Here is a 16,612-nt window from a genome sequence, read left to right on the forward strand (position 1 = left end):
CATGTGTATGTTTATGTATATGTGTATGTGTTTGTGTACACTAGTGTGTGTATGAGAGAGAGAGTGAGAGAGACAGAGAGAGTGAGTGTGTATATGACTCTACATGAATGGGAGAGGTACCTTGAGGTCTCTGTGCACGATGCCCATCTTGTGGAGGTAGTTGACTGCGTCCAGGACCTGTCGGATGAGTGTGCTGGCATCCTTCTCTGTGTAGAAGCCCTTCTCCACGATGCGGTCGAACAGCTCTCCTCCCGACACCCTGCAGAGCAGGAGAGAGGGGGACAAAAAGACACAGAGTTTACACTGAGGAACAGGAATACAGGCTACAGGAGCTCTGCCTGTGACACAGTCAGCACAGACTACAGGAACTCAGCCAGTGACACAGTCAGCACAGGCTACAGGAACTCAGCCAGTGACACAGTCAGCACAGACTGCAGGAACTTAGCCAGGGACACAGTCAGCACAGGCTACAGGAGTTCAGCCTGTGACACAGTCAGCACAGGCTACAGGAGTTCAGCCTGTGACACAGTCAGCACAGGCTACAGGAGTTCAGCCAGTGACACAGTCAGCACAGGCTACAGGAACTCAGCCAGTGACACAGTCAGCACAGGCTACAGGAACTCAGCCAGTGACACAGTCAGCACAGACTGCAGGAACTTAGCCAGGGACACAGTCAGCACAGGCTACAGGAGTTCAGCCTGTGACACAGTCAGCACAGGCTACAGGAGTTCAGCCAGTGACACAGTCAGCACAGGCTACAGGAACTCAGCCAGTGACACAGTCTTTGCAGACACAGGGAGTGCTCTGAAAGAGCCGTAGAAGACTGACAGGCCGGGGATGGATTCTTTTTCAGCCCAATTCCCTCTCCCTCTTTTATTAGCAGTGAGCAGTGGAGTATTCCATTTCGCTCCAGTGCATAACCATTACTGAAGCCTGAGCACACACAATCAGTCATCCCTTCCTGCTTTGTAATGTAATGTCTGGTGCTTTTCATTAAAGACTGAGTAAACCTGTAAGCAGAATTTGGACAGTGGTCGTCTGAGACTTCACGGGCGAGCTGGAGCGGGCACTGTGGAGGGCAAATCCGGAGTCAGCGGGGCGCTGATTAGCAGGATGTAAGCGGCGGTGTGGACATGGCAAGCAGGTTCACCAGAGGGGCGTGGCGCATACGTCCAATGAATGGCAGGTGCGATTGATGTTTTAAACAGGCCCTCCCACTGCTGTGTTCCCCTGATGAGAAAGTGGGAGAGTTATTTTCCACTAGGAAAATAACTCTTCTTATATATAGGCCTAATGAGACACATCCTAATGTTGGGTGACACACCTTCATGTTGGGCAAACTCTGCCCCAGATGTGCATCTCCTATGTCCAGATGAGCTCAGTAGTAACAGAGGTGTGCAGCTCTTTTTGAAAGCACTTAAGTGGTGTTTACACGCGCATACCTTCTTATTCCAAGCCATCCTGATATTGTTTTATTCTTCAATCAAGATATATGCTCCTTTAAGGACTGGGATTACGTATACGGACATAAAATTCATAGCAAGTTGTGCCCCCCCCCAATATCAAACTCTCTCCTATGTCTTTGATGGTTTGCACAATAAAGTTATCAATAAATTAAACCAACATAACCTAGGCTACTTGTGGAAAACAAAACAAAAACACACATTGGTTTTCCAAAACTACCCCTATTAGCAGAATTGATACATCCTTGAAGGAATTTTATTTAATATACATATTATGGTTCCACACGTGTAAAACATTTCGATAAATCTATAGGCTATAAAATGTCTAATAATGCAGTGGTTTGCAAGAGGAAGAATGGCAGCATTGGCACTTCTCGAAGATATTGCCAACCGCGCAATAAGAAGGGAACGAGTTTTTACAGATCGGGCAGACATCTTTGCGCATGATGAGGAGTGGCTGATAAGCAGGTACCGTTTGCTGAGAGCTGCGCTAATAGATGGCACGTACTTGGTTTTAGTGGTAACGCCACTGGAAAGGCTCCCAAACAGTGTCCCTGCACGCATCTGTACCTCCGCCAACAGGACCTTGATTTCGGCTTCGCTAAAGAAAATTTTCCTGCAGTTCGCCATTATCAAGTAAAGGATTTTCGTTTTGATTCAAGCAGATTAGGGAGCGTTTTCAAGGCGGAGGTCTAAAATAATTCAGCTACGCACAATTTCAAGATCATTTGTGATTTATAGATTTCACATCTGGGAGAGTGGCGTATGCACGTTTTTTTTGTGCATACGTTCATTTTCTCTGAATCACACGTACGCACATTTCAGAAATGATCTTAGATCAAATGTAGGACACAGGAAGGGGGCACACACCCACTAAACAGGCCTGGGAGAGCACACTGGAAAGGTCCCACCGACCGCCGTCGTAACCGACGTACACCCAGCTGAGACACAAAGGGGTAGTTTAGGGTAGTTTTGTAATGCATGTCGCTGGAGAATCTCTGGCCTCATCACAGACTGAGATTCCCCGCAGACATGCATTACAAAACTACCCTAAAAAAAACTGCTCAACAGCAGGCCACAGGCAACTTAAAACCTAAATCGAAAAGTGAAGTAGCTTTTTAAGCACTGAGAAAGTGAGGCGGTCTTTTCACTGCTGAGCTGACTCATAGTTCATTGTGCAGCCTTATAGAGCCAGGCGAGCCTGGGTTACTGTGAGATAATGGCAGCTGATCTCGCTGACTGAGCCTCTCGTGCGGCCGTTAATCCCCCCTCTCTCCTCCACACGGAGGCCCGTGTTCCCAGCCAGCGGGACGCAGCTTCCTCCAACGGCAGCAGCCACTCCACAGCGCCGCCATGAATCACCGCGGCGCTGGGGAAGGGAGGGGAGAGCGTTTTTCGCAAGCTGTTTTTTTTTTTTTTACCCGCCATCGTTCAGAGGAGAGGCCTGACACTCACGGTGCTCGGCGGGTAGGGTTTACGTGGCATTTCATCACAGCGGTAGGAGAGGAGGAGGTCCAGTGACCCATGAGGCCATTGGAACGAGCGGCGGGGGATTTTTGGAGGCGTGTTTCGTTATGGTCTCTGGGTGACAGGGACGTTGTTAGTCATGGCTTGTTACGGTCTCTAGGAGCTGAAAATGTCACAGTCATGTTTCCTTACAGTCTCTGGGTGCGATTGATGTTGCGGTCTTGTTACAGTATGGTCTATGGCTGCTGATGATGCTACAGTCATGATGTTTCGTTATGGTCTCTGGGTGCCGGTGAGGTTGCGGTTGTGCTTCAACACAATCTCAGTGCCACAATCTCAGTGCCATATTTTATTCCGGTCTTTGGGTACCAGTGATGTTGCGGTCATGGTTCAGTATGCTCTCAGGGTGCCAGGGATGTCATAGTCATGTTTCTTTACAGTCTTTGGGTGCTGAGCATGTAACCATCACGTTTCATTAGGGTTTCTGGGTGCCTGGGAAGTTACAGTCATGTTTTGTTACGATTTCTGGGTGCTAAGTATGTCACAGGTGTGCTTCATTCCAGTCTCTGGGCACCTGAACAGGTCCCTTCTCATCATAGGCTGTATGTAGTACAGGGAATGCTTCTTCATCTAAAAATTACAACTTCATTAAGTATGTTATTCTTTGTTTTTTTCTTAGACAGTCAAATATTATAGATGCAAATAATATAGTACAATTATTATATGTAACTATTATTACATGCAGTTTATATTATATGGTATGTTTTATGTTTGTGTATGAGTCTACTTTTGCTTCACCACAAGGGGGCGCTCATCCCATCCAGTTTATGCACTGGAAAAGAAGAGGAGAGAGGCACAGCACCCTCTCAGAGGAGACAGGAAGTGTGTGTTCCAGGTTTTGTGAATAGCTATGCCCTGCAGAGACATCAATAACAATAACTGCAATAGCAAGATGACAAATCCTTATTTTATTAAATAAACAATTCATAACATGTTGGCAAAGGATAAATCACATCCTCTGAACACAAAAAAAAATCAAAGAAGCAAGTATAAATGCATAAATAAGTACAATAAACTCAATATAATTTTTAGGGAATGATACCTGGTCTCTAAAATTGAATAAAATAATAACACATTAATTACAATGAAACTTTAATAGTTCACTGGGTTTACGGTTCCCTCTTCTGAAACACAGATTCCTGAAATCAGGTTCAATTTCATCAGTTAATCATATGCATGAATTTCATGCCACATGAAACACAAGGCCGTCATGTGTAATGACAGCAGAGAGAGCCGATGTTGACACAAATGATCAGGTGGCAAATGAGACGTGGAACTCTGTTTTTACATAGAGTGCACCGCTCTAATTTTCCTCTTTAACAGTTTTGTGCACGCTTGCACAAAGACCACTGGTATCGCAAAAGAAAACACCTATGACAGATTCCAGTGCCTTCATGTTTCATGTGGGAATCCACCCTTCTGAATTCACTATTCACAACCCGGACTGGGTTATCAGAGTACCTTCTGCTCTTGACAGCAGATCTAAGACTTGCTTGTCCATCAAGCCAATCCTAACTCCAACAGTTAAGTGTACATTTTTTATTCTGATCCAGGATCAGGTGCTATGGGACTGCGAGTGCCTACAGCAGACTTAACAAAAAGATGTAATGTCCTCACCACTGTTGGGGTCTGTTGAAAGGGCACTTAACCAGAATACAGCAGGTTTGAATCTCAAGTATACACTGCTACCCAACCTTCCTGACCGGCACTGCTTGCCACAGCCACTCAGCTTTAAGAAGGGGTCATGTGTGAAAGGTACACTATGTCAGATATTCTGTATGGGGGTATCTGCAAAACAAACAATAATGGCAGTTTTACAGATTTATTCCGGTGGAGGAAACACAAATTGCCTCTGTTGCCTGCCTAAAGCACCAGAGGGTCAAAGGGTCCAAATTCCTGGAACACGACTGATCCAGACTCCGTGTTAGGCTCGCTAGCAATTCAGTTGCTTATTTGCTGCTGAATAAAAAAAGAAGTTGTGAAAGACACATGTAAAATAAGTCAGGGAAAGGTGTCTGTCTGCTGAGCATACAGATAATGTGGTTTTCAATGTAACAACCTCCACCAGGGCTCTACAGTCTGTGACCTAGAGCAGCAGTCCATGTTCCAGACTGTGGTGGGTGTTTGAGCCACCCTGTTGCCGTGGGGGCCTTCTGTAAGGCCAGCAGGTACTTCTGTGACACCAGCAGGTCCCTCTGTGATCCCCCTACATTGCAGGCCACCCTGACCGCAGCAAACAGGAAGGCAATGACTCACTAGCAGGTGCAGAAGGTACTTCCATTGGAGACCCACCCAATTTGGGGGCTGGCAACCAATCAGATTCACTGCCTCTGGAGGGGTGGGTGTTCTAAATCCCGCCCCTCCCTCTGCTCAGTCCTGGGGCTGTCTGCAGACAGATGGGTGGTGGGGACCCTGAGGGGATGTTCCACTTCACCTGTCCCAAACGGGTGGCCGCTCCCATCAGAATGATTAATCACCAGCCAGTCCTATGTCATCACTGATCCCCTTTACCCTCACAACTTTCTAAGCTAGGTTTACTGGGTGTGAATGCTGTATGCAGCATGTGTTGGGTCTGGCACAGATACTGTTGCATCAATGAACTGAATGTGTTCCTCACAGATTAGCACATTGCGTTACTTTTGCTAAATAGACACTCTTATCCAGAGCAACTGGCATTGCTTACTATTTTAACATGTTAACATCTATGTATACAGTTTAATATTTACTGGGGAAATTGAGATTAAGTGCCTTGCCAAAGGGTAGGATATTAGTGCCCTACTTGGGGATCGATAAAGTAATCTATGGGCTACGAGTTCCTTACCACTACACCAAACTGCTATCCTTGTATCACTGTGTTTGTGGTGTATTAAACAGATCACTAATTCAATTAATCAAAAATTAATGCATTGCAATATCAATACAAATAGTATTATGACCCATATAATACACAAGTCTGATCCTTGACAACGTTGTCTGGCGTTTTAAACATGAAAGGGACCGTTTCCGAGGGCATCTCTTCGGCTGCGCTGAACGTCAAACGCCAAACAATGGGTTGACTCATAGCTACTCAAACCTCTCCTGTCGTTACTGGATGGCGTAAAGGGAGCAGATAACGTGCGGCATCTGATTTCTCATCATAATCTGTTTGGTGAAGTACTAACACGGGGGAGCGGCGGTCTTTCAGTATTCATCTCCGACGCCGGCACACGACGCGCTCATTAACGCAGAGGGCGGAGATCCGGCCGCTCATGGATACGGACGCAGTGAGAGATCCAGCTAGGGCTCCTCCACGCTACCACGCTGATTAAGTTTCCCCAGAAAACGGGGACATAGAAATTAACTGAGATCTGCCACGACATGCGAAGCTGGTGGAGACACGCGCAGCCTCCGGGAGAACGAAGCTGGCAGTGTGCGTGAGTCGAATGCTAGTTTTTAATCTGATAGGATTTCCACATTGCTTCTAATTTCATTTCCAGTTTAAAGAAGCATTCTAACGAGGGAGACCCGAGTTCTGTCAATGTAACGATGTAATGAGGCAGCCCTTCAGCACCCCGGCGACATAGGCCTAACGTTCTCACAACATTGCACTTATGTTGGGCCAACACCATTACGCTTGCCGCACTGTAGCCGCAGCCAACGGTACGCGAATGTCGTGTGTCGGTCTGCCTGACAGGGAATGGCATAATCAAATCCGGTGCCTTGTTACCATGTAGCGTTTGCAGGACACAGACGCTTAAATGGCCAAACTGCTTTAATGACAGGAAAAATCTGTCGCTTCTCATCAGCATTGCATAACGTCTTGCGTAAGACGGCCGTAATTAGCCGATCTCCAGTCAGTGTGCGTCGCCCCGGAGCCTGTCCACTCTAAGTAAAACACCCCTTATCTCTCCATGTGACGATGATATTTCCAAAGTGAGCAGAGTGCACTTTGTATATAATAACACAGCGCACTGCGTTCGTAAGTATTACTGACACAAGAATCAACCGCAGAAAGTGATCACCATGCTAAGACGGAATCACTTTACCCTGTTTAAACAGCACTCCGCTTGTAAGAACCATGCCATCTGCTTGTAAGAATCACTTTGGCCTTGCTCACAGTGTTATAAGAGTGTAGTTGCACATAATAAGTGGAAAACACGTTTAGAATTGTAATAAAGTGAACTTGTATTTCGTGTTAATTATCAAAGCACCTGGCACATAAAAATACTGAGGGAAAAAAAAGTTTTACAGTTTTGGTAAATGCCTGGATGCCAGCCGGCATGGCAGGATAAAGAAAAGCTTTTTACAGATGAAAAACGCTGCATTTTTAGTCTAAAGATGATATTGCGCTGCTCAAAAATTTGGAATTCCAATGCCTTTGCTAAATTTCTAAAAGACTAGACAGGAAAATGAAACCCGACAAGGCACCGGTGATTGCAGGAGTACTCTGAAGCCTACACCGCGCCAATCACACTAAAATATTAATTTTTATATTACTTGATAAAGGATTATATAGCCTAAGCACACAATCCATTGAAACATTCAAAAGCGTTCTGTTCCAGCTAAAGGCGTTTATTAAGAATAAAGAAAATAATTACTTAGACGTGTTAACAATTTTAAGAACGCGCAACTCAAAACAAACAAATGGTCTTGCACGGATGTCATTTTTTGTAAGAGGAGCGCCACGACTGTACAGCGCGTGTAGCCTATAGACCAAGCGCACCTACCCTGGCAACTCTGACGCTAACAATGAATTGAACCTGTGTCATGAAAGCCGCAGATAAGGTGAGTAAAATGGCCATCCGCACTGACCATAAAGTCCGCAGATTCGTTTGTGCGAGTTTTTGATTACCCTTTTGAGAGGATGCCTTGCGCAGTATTGAACCACGAGTTATCGGTGCACAAAAGGGTGCTCACTGAGTGTGACAGAAATCATACGAGTACGATCATTAGCACATTAAAATGGGTCCTTCCTTCAGATGAATACGCACATAGTATTGGTCTATTCACGATTCTCTGTTGTCTCTTTAATAAAGGCACGAATAAAATCTCCCTAAATCGTACTCCTCCAAGGAATGAACGAAATGCTTAACGTCTCACAACACTTTCATAAAAGACCCCCCCAAAATATGAGCTGCGGTTAACGGCTTAGACGGTGATATCGACGCTGGCTTGCAACAGCCGGCCGGAACCGCTCCAATGGAAAGAAGGCCATCCATCTCGCACAGCGCGGCACTGCGGCTGTAATCTGAATCACAAAAGAACGGGAGACAAAGAGCTCCTTACCAGCGCCGGGACCCGGTTCAAATCCCGCTCCTACTGTAGCTAAATCTGAGTTAATTTCCTAATGCCCCTCTCTCCACCGCTTTCTGCGGTGAGATCATTTCCAGACTGCGTTGGACATTTATCCCGATGTTCTGCGCAGAATGCTCAGGGGAGTGCTTCATACTGATTAATGTCGCAATACCTTAACAACCTTACAGAGGGAAAAGAAGTTGCTGCATCCTATTAGAGGGAAAATTCCAGAGAAAGCAAAAAGAGTGGCACGCTGTTATTCACATCCCCGCGTTTGACAGCGCTCATTCGTTCCTCTTACATTTGGCACGCTTATCAGGACCAGTCTCTTGATTTAAGGACACAGTTTCTTTCGGTCCACGCCCATTATAAGACATACCCGATACGTTAGGAAAACCGCACAAGGGATGTTAATAACGGTTAGTCAAAGAGTTGGTTTATCTATTTCAAACACAAAGGCTATGTTGGACACACTACTTCAAACACGATTCACCCCCATCTTCTCTCTTATGCATATAGTGACAGTTTAAAAGCATGACACTTTAAGTATAGCAGTTTTTCAAGATCACCGGAAGGCTGGAAATAATGGACAGGGAGACAAAATGAGCCTTGTCGCGCGGGAGTGCCATTTCCCTCTCACCAGTCAAGCGCCGCTGTTAACCTGAGCTCCATGACTCACCGCAGAAATAAAAGGGAAGCCGCTGAATGTGCTTTTCACATCCGCACCACGGCTTCTCGTTACCCTCGCTCATTCATCTCACAGAATCTCACAGAATTGCCTTATGACATCCAGCACATTCATCGATCATGGTGTCTAGATGTGCGTGAAACACTGTTGCCCAACATCGCAAGGCCTATAGCCAATAGGATCGGGTTTTCCCTCACAAAACATAACTTCTCACAACAGTCTCTTATTTGTCTGATGTTTGGTAATGGATTCCCTGTAGATTTGCACACACCTCCGCTTGACATTACCTCAAAGTCACCAGATGTTCACCTCAAAAGCCTTGGGGTTACCTTAAACTTCAAATGACACAAACATGTGTGTCTGTTTTTGTTGGTGTTGTGTGACAGTAACCAGTGATCTATGACAGTGAGTACTGATTGTGGGGAGAGGGGAGCTGGAGGGTGAACGCACTGCTACCGCTAACTCTTTTCTGGCCCACAAACCTGCCTGTGCGATTATAGCCCTTTTGTGTTAGCACTGACACCTGTGTTTCTAATAGCCTCAATTAATCACAAGCTCTTTCCTTTCAATAATGCTAAAAGGAGATATTGGAATGTCTGAATGTCTGTCATCCAGCAAGGGTTGCGGGTAGTGGTTCAGCTGTTCATTTCCCTTATGCACAGCACTGACTGTCCATCTCAGGTCCACCTCTCTCACTCCCTGTCTCTCTCTATCTCTTTCACTCTTTCTCTTGTCTCTCTTCTCTGTCTCTCTCCTTGTCTCTCTTTTTTGCTCTTGTTTCACTCTTTCCTTTTCCTGTCTCCATTTCCTCTATTTCTCTCTCTCTCTCTCTCTCTCTCTCTCGGTTTTTCAGTTTCTATTTGGTTTGCCTTATTGACATGACAAAAACAATATTTGCATTGCCGCAGCATTCTGTACATCACACATTGTACTCATCCTCCGTTTCCCTCACAAGGTCTACCCCTGGGAGAAAAACCGACCATTTGTGTGCGGGAAAGTCGAACAGCAGCGAACCCTCGCAGCGAATTTGAGAGAGCGTCCGCACGCTCGCTCTGCCCGGTCAGGTGCAGCCAGGAGCACACATCTCCGTCTTCGGTGATACGGGGGGATTAATAATCGAGCTGCTTCCCAAGCTCGCCCCCCCCCCCCCCCCCCCCAGTGACTCAGTCATGCCGTGGACGTGGGCGTGCGGGCAGAGGACAGACTCAGTATTCATGTCCTGATCCTTTCCAGCCACGGGGCCGGCCGCGACATTGGGCCCTTGCCGCGCTCTGACAACGCTGAAGGATCGTCATGCATCGGCTGTGCTGCGGACCCTCTCTCACACACTGCAGACTTACAGATTGCAAAGCTTATCCGATTTGCCTTTACTGAGCATACTGCAACAGTACATTGCAACACTGTAAGATTGTTTCAGTACAATCCGACCATTGGGGCCACCGGGCACATTGTCCCTTAATGATGATGTAATAAACATTCTGCAAACAACGTCAGCGGGAAGGCAGAATTTCTCCGCATTGACTCCACGTGACAATAGATTTTCATCAGGGAATAACAATGGGGAAAAAAAGATCTAACAGAAACTAATTCAATAAAAACAATCTGGGGTATTATCTTTCTGAGTATTCTGGAGAGTACAGCAGAAACATATGCTTGTGGGAGAGGAGGGGGAGGGAGAGGGGGCTGTCGTGTTGCATGTTGGGAGTTAACCCCTGGGAGTGAACAGATGGTGCGACTGCGCTTCACGGAATCAAACGCACACACCTGTGACAGGTGTGACTCATTCCCATAAAGACTCCATCAGCCTAAAGTGAGTCCCTCCGGCTGGTCTAGCATGAGGGAGATTCCAGCCAACATGACAACAAGGCACAAAACTAAGACACAAGCCCACTGATTACTGACAAACCATCACTATGGCTGAATGGCAGTGCTAAAGATATGAAAGAAGCCCTTTTTCTGCAGATTAAGGACAAAACATTTTTTGAAAAATTGGAACAGAAACGAAAAAATGGGTGCTCATGCTCAAAATGATTCAGCAACTTGAAAACTGTCCTGTGGGACAGCCCTCCAGATGAATAATTCATGCTGTTTTCATTTCACTTTCCTTCTGTCCTAAAATAACAGACTCGGTGGAGTGGAGACTGTTGTTTTAAAACTTCGGTAAAATTGAAAAAGTATGTGCATTGTTGATTCGAAATTGCAGTTACGTTGTGAATGTCGCCTTTAAGCCTGCCGATAGCGTCATGTGACTTCAGGACACCTCTCGTGCTGTATGTGTCATGTGACTCTACAGGATGTTATGTTATCCAGAAATGACTCTAACTGATCATGGTCAGAATATAGTGCTTTTTGTCACTGGATCTCTGCAGCATTCTGATGGAATTCAGCCCAGAATAGCCCATACTGAGCACATTATTACTGATTTATATTCATGCATTTATTGTAGAGAGATTCTGACCCATAGCATTGATATATCATCAGTGGCAATATTTCACACAGAGTCATTGAGGCTAGGGAGAGTAAAGCTGTATCCAGAGTCTTCCATTTCACTTAGTGTTTAACCAACAACTGTGATTGCTAGCTTCAGGTGGTGCACAGGCATGACACGGTGCACCCTGGAGGTAGGAAGGGCTGATGTTTGCGTGATGATTTAGAAATGCACAAGCGTGGCTGCAGGTTCACAGCAACATTGCAGAAATGTTTATGACTTCCATTCCCCACGATGTATTATGTTCCCTTTCTTGACACCAGGGGGCTCTATGCCATATTTTTACCCCACTGTGTGACTCCCTAATCTCCGCACAGAACTAATTAATCTGATTGATGAGGTAACTTTGACAATGGTGTGGTAATGAGGTGGTTTTGTAAAAATCATCACCATGGTATATTTATTTGGGACCCTGACAGTTATTACACCACATCCATGGAGATTTACACAGCTTACACTTGAAATGTGTATTATTCATTTATACAGCTTACTGAAGCTATTCAGGTTTAGTTCCCCCTTCCTCAAATGTAAAACAGTAGGGTCCCTTTGGGTTACAAGCTATACTCCTTCAGACTGGGGACTATGAGTTAGAGAAACAGCTATGCGTATGTACGTGTGTGTGTGTGTGTGTGTGTGTGTGTGTGTGTAATTCTAACAGGTACAGTGACAGACACACAGACAGTCGCAGTTGACACTCAGGTACTTACAGCTGCATGATCAGGTACAGGTGGTTGGAACTCTCGTAAATGTCCTCCAGGGCAACAATGTTTTCATGTTTTATTCTGCGGGAGAGAAAGAAACAGGCCGACATCAGTAAAGTCAATGTTCTACATTTATAAACACCACTGGAAGACTCCTAAGTGCACTTTTTTTACCCTGATATCTTTGAGCCATCATTGTGCATACGGTGATTGGACAGTTACTGTAGCTATGAACCGAACACATTTTGCAAGGATTGTTTCTGCGTTCTCTGGCACTCTGGTTTAAGCATACTGTTCTGCGCTTATATTAGCTGCTAGCAATGTGAGAATGAATGTCACCTTAGAACCCATTACCAGTAATTGTAAATTATTACCATGCAGATTAATTGATTAGTTAAATGCTTGCAGAGGGACTGGGGGTGCTTAGGCGAGTGAACTATCACAGCAACCCGAGAGGTTTGAGGGAAAAGTATGCAGAGGTCAGCCCACAAATAGCCTTAAAAGAGAACCTCCTCGCTGTATTCTTATACAGTGTCATAATCGATAATGTGCCCACGAGACTATTGAAGCGGGAAACCAGGGCCGGCCCGATGCATAAGCAAACTAAGTGGCTGCTTAGGGCGCCGCCCGTGGCCACCAGGGGGCCCCCAAGAGAGCTTGAAATGTTTTTTGTGATATATTTAAGGTTGTCAAAATAACATGTTAATTTCGATCAATTAATTATGTAAAAAATAAGGCATCAAAAAAATTAACGCAGATTAATCGAACTTTATGATGCCCCTTGATCCCATACGTCACTGTGCACACGAGAGGGAGTGCTGTTATACTGAATATCTCATATATATATATATATATATATATATATATATATATATATATATATATATATATATATATATATATATATATATATATATATATATATATATATATATATATATATATATATATATATTTCATATATAGGGCGGCAGTGTATAGTGGTTAAGGAGCAGGACTCGTAACCGAAAGGTTGCCGGTTCGATCCCCGCTGGGACACTGCTGCTATACCCTTGGGCAAGGTACTTAACCCATAGTTGCCTCAGTAAATATCCAGCTGTATAAATGGATAATGTTGTAAAGAACTGTAACCTATGTAAGTCGCTTTGGATAAAAGCGTCTGCTAAATGAATAAATGTAAATATATATATGAGTATCAATAATAGTAGGCCTACGAAACATTTCAAAGCCAAATTTGGAATTGAATATAAGTGTATAATGACGTTAGCTTGTAATGGTGTTACTCTCAAGCATTTTCCTTTTATTTTTATAGCTAGCTAAGGTTGTGGGGATGGGAGGGGGCAATCCCCAAATACAGATCCCACATGAGAGGTTATTCAGTACGATCCAGTTCAGATGGTGTACCTTACAATTAAAACACAAATAAAATTGTTTCTTGTAAATAGCAACAGGTCTCTTTCTATGTATGTAGTGTTTATATGTGTAATTTTGACAAAACCTAACCCCCCCTGCCTTTACACCCACTACACCACTTTCTAGCGTACATGGACGGGCTAGATATACGTAGGCTTGCTAGCTAGCTATTGTTTATCATACCCAACTGCAAGCTAGCTAGGTTCTTTTATATCATACATGGAAATGTATCCACATTATATACTATATATATACACCATATATTACTGTTGGTCTATGTTGCCTAACTAATTTTAGTTTAGTTTTTTTGGCATTTAAAATATGACACATTGACAATCCTTGTCAAGGATAAAATGAGAAACTTATGGACTTATTTCCATCATTGTTCTTGCTTAGACATTTCTGATTTTTTTTTAATTTCCTCAATTCATTAGGTAATATTTTTGATTATTATGGCCACCATTGCATATGAACAGTGAAAAAAGAGATGTTGACCTTTAAAGTTTATAATGTCTGTTATCATTGATGCAGTCACCTACCAAAATCCATTTGAACTGAAATATTTTTAAATGCTTCGCACGGCAAATATTGATATATGCGATTAATTTCAATTAATTTATCACAAGGCATGTAATTAGTTAGATTATTTTTTTAAATCGCTTGATAGTCATAATTATATTATGTCACTGGTAATCATACAAACACGCAATAGATGTTAACAACAGTCAATAGTATTGGCAGCGCCAAGGTCGTGGAGGGCCCCCAAATCAAATTCTGCATAGGGCCCCATAAAGGCTGGGGGAAACACCACTGATGCACTCATACAAACTGTTCATCACGATGCGCAGAGGATTTTAGGACCTTTCTCCCATTCAACAGTCAGGCGGAAGAGTACAGCACAGAACTGAAGCTGGCAAATTCCCAGCTAAGACTACAATGTCTTATCCACCATTGTAAGAGCACTGTGAGTTCTGCTCTTTCGAATTTCCAAACTGCACTGTGCCAGTCAGAATGTGAACAGCACTCTGTATTTCCTAAACCGAAAGCTTTAGAAAAAGACTCAAAAGTGCTGTTTGGGAGAGAAGGGACATGGGGTTGAGGAGGTTCGACAGACAGCTCAGAGGCAGGCCCTCAGTATATTCAGGTAGCCATTTTGGACTGTTGTCTGAGACACATGCCAGATAGAAGGCCCTGTAATTCTATATCCAAGGGTGTCACCTCGCAGCAAGTCTCATGGCAAGCGGTTTCCACAGCAACCAGAGGCTTGCATATGAGAACGATGAGATCCAGGTGAGCGAACGTTTTTGTTGGTTTTTTCATTAATGACCATAAACCAGAAGCTTTTGAGAATCTTGTGCCTCCACTGAGTTTCAGGAACATTTAAAAGAGGTGACGCAGGGCACTTTATCACCACAAATGGAAGACCTCACCAGTTTGGCAGCTCTGAAAGGTGACAAAAAGGAAGCTGACCTTTGAAAACTGTAACATTAGCCATGGCTCTCATAAATCAATGATGTCACCATCCTACAAGCCACACACGGCAGGGACACACACCCCTGAACAAACTTGGACCGCTGATGCTTTTGATGGAATTGTCAAGGACTGATCACAGTGGTGAATGGGGACTGTAAATGTAAGGCTAACTCACAGAGACGATCATCTGTCTATGGATGGCTATCTATCTGTGGTTCACAACACATGGACAAATTTAGTCAGTTCCACTTGACTATATTGGTTTTGAGGAGAGGCCAGATTATATTCAAGGCACAGTTCAAAAAAATTTATGATCTGTTGAACAGTCAGTGCTGTGCATAAGGGGAATGAACAGCTGAACCACTACCCACAATCCCTTGCTGGATGACAGACATTCAGACATTCCAATTGCTCCTTTTAGCATTATTGAAAGGAAAGAGCTTGTGATTAATTGAGGCTATTCTAAACACAGGTGTCAGTGCTAACACAAAAGGGCTCTAAAATATCACAGACAGGTTTGTGGGCCAGAAAAGACTGCAGCAGCAGTGCATTCACAACACCAACGAAAACAGACACACATGTTTGTGTCATTTGAAGTTGTGATCTGTTGAAAAATGTTTGTCTAAAGAGGCAGTTTCTCCATGGACTCCCTCCCAAGATCAAGACGTGAAACGGTGCTCAGTCATAATAAGCCGATTACGGAATCATCAATCATTCTCCACTAACTAGCCACCACTTAAACTCTCATAGCCCCCACCATTCATGCATCTTTCTTTGAAATTAAACTGTGAGTGAATGTATTTGCAAATAAAATTACACACAGGTCAAAGTGTAGATTGTGTCAAAAACAGATGTCACATTTTGTTGCGGAGTGCCACTGTGTTTAGAATATTAACACTGGTGGGTGTGAAACAACAAAAAGAGTTACATATTCCACACCCTGTGTTCAATCCTAAAAGGTTGCATTTATAATAAAACCATTCAAATAGTAAAATGTTTGTCGATGGCCATTCATGAAGCCCTCTGGTAGCTTCTTTCCCAACAATGCTGATTGGTTTCCTCAGAGCCCAGAGCCCAGAGCCCAAGAGACAGTGTGTGAGTACATGTGTTTGTGGATGTGAGTGAATGAGTGTGTATGTGTGTGTGTGTGTGTGTGTGTGTGTGTGTGTGTGTGTGTATCTGCATGAATACTGTGTATGTACTAAAATATATTTTGCACACAGCCTCTGCACAAACAGCGCCTTGCAAAATCAATGTGTTCAGCGTTAAAAGACATAGCTGTGTCATAAGGTCCATAACTGAGAGAGATAACTGAGAGATGAATGGGAAAACCCAGCATTTGATTCTCTCTCTCTGTCTATGTCTCCCTCCCTCGCAGATGACACCGTTGACTCCCCATGCCTCACCATGGCAACGGCTTTATGTTAAATGCGTATGGAGACATAAAGCATGTATTTGCTCAGCATGAGTGACAGTTGCCGATCAATGTGACCACGGCGCTGTCTCCGAGCACCGAGCAACTCACAATGAAATTAACCGGGGAGAGGGCTTATAAATATCACATCATATCATAAATAACATTCAA

General features: G+C 44.1%; 1 protein-coding gene across 2 annotated transcripts in view; it reads right to left on the bottom strand.

The window, feature by feature from the left end:
- Window positions 1-16,612, bottom strand: part of LOC118770406 (calcium/calmodulin-dependent protein kinase type 1D-like) — an 87,634-nt gene that overhangs the window by 23,387 nt on the left and 47,635 nt on the right. For both annotated transcript variants that reach the window (XM_036518053.1, XM_036518052.1), the window contains exons 3-4: window positions 12,148-12,222; window positions 121-259 (exon numbers count right to left, since the gene is read on the bottom strand). In XM_036518053.1, the coding sequence (XP_036373946.1) occupies window positions 121-259; window positions 12,148-12,222 (214 nt within the window). The remainder of the gene's footprint in view (window positions 1-120; window positions 260-12,147; window positions 12,223-16,612) is intronic.

This window comes from Megalops cyprinoides, chromosome 23 (genome assembly GCF_013368585.1).
Source record: "Megalops cyprinoides isolate fMegCyp1 chromosome 23, fMegCyp1.pri, whole genome shotgun sequence".
Taxonomy (NCBI): domain Eukaryota; kingdom Metazoa; phylum Chordata; class Actinopteri; order Elopiformes; family Megalopidae; genus Megalops; species Megalops cyprinoides.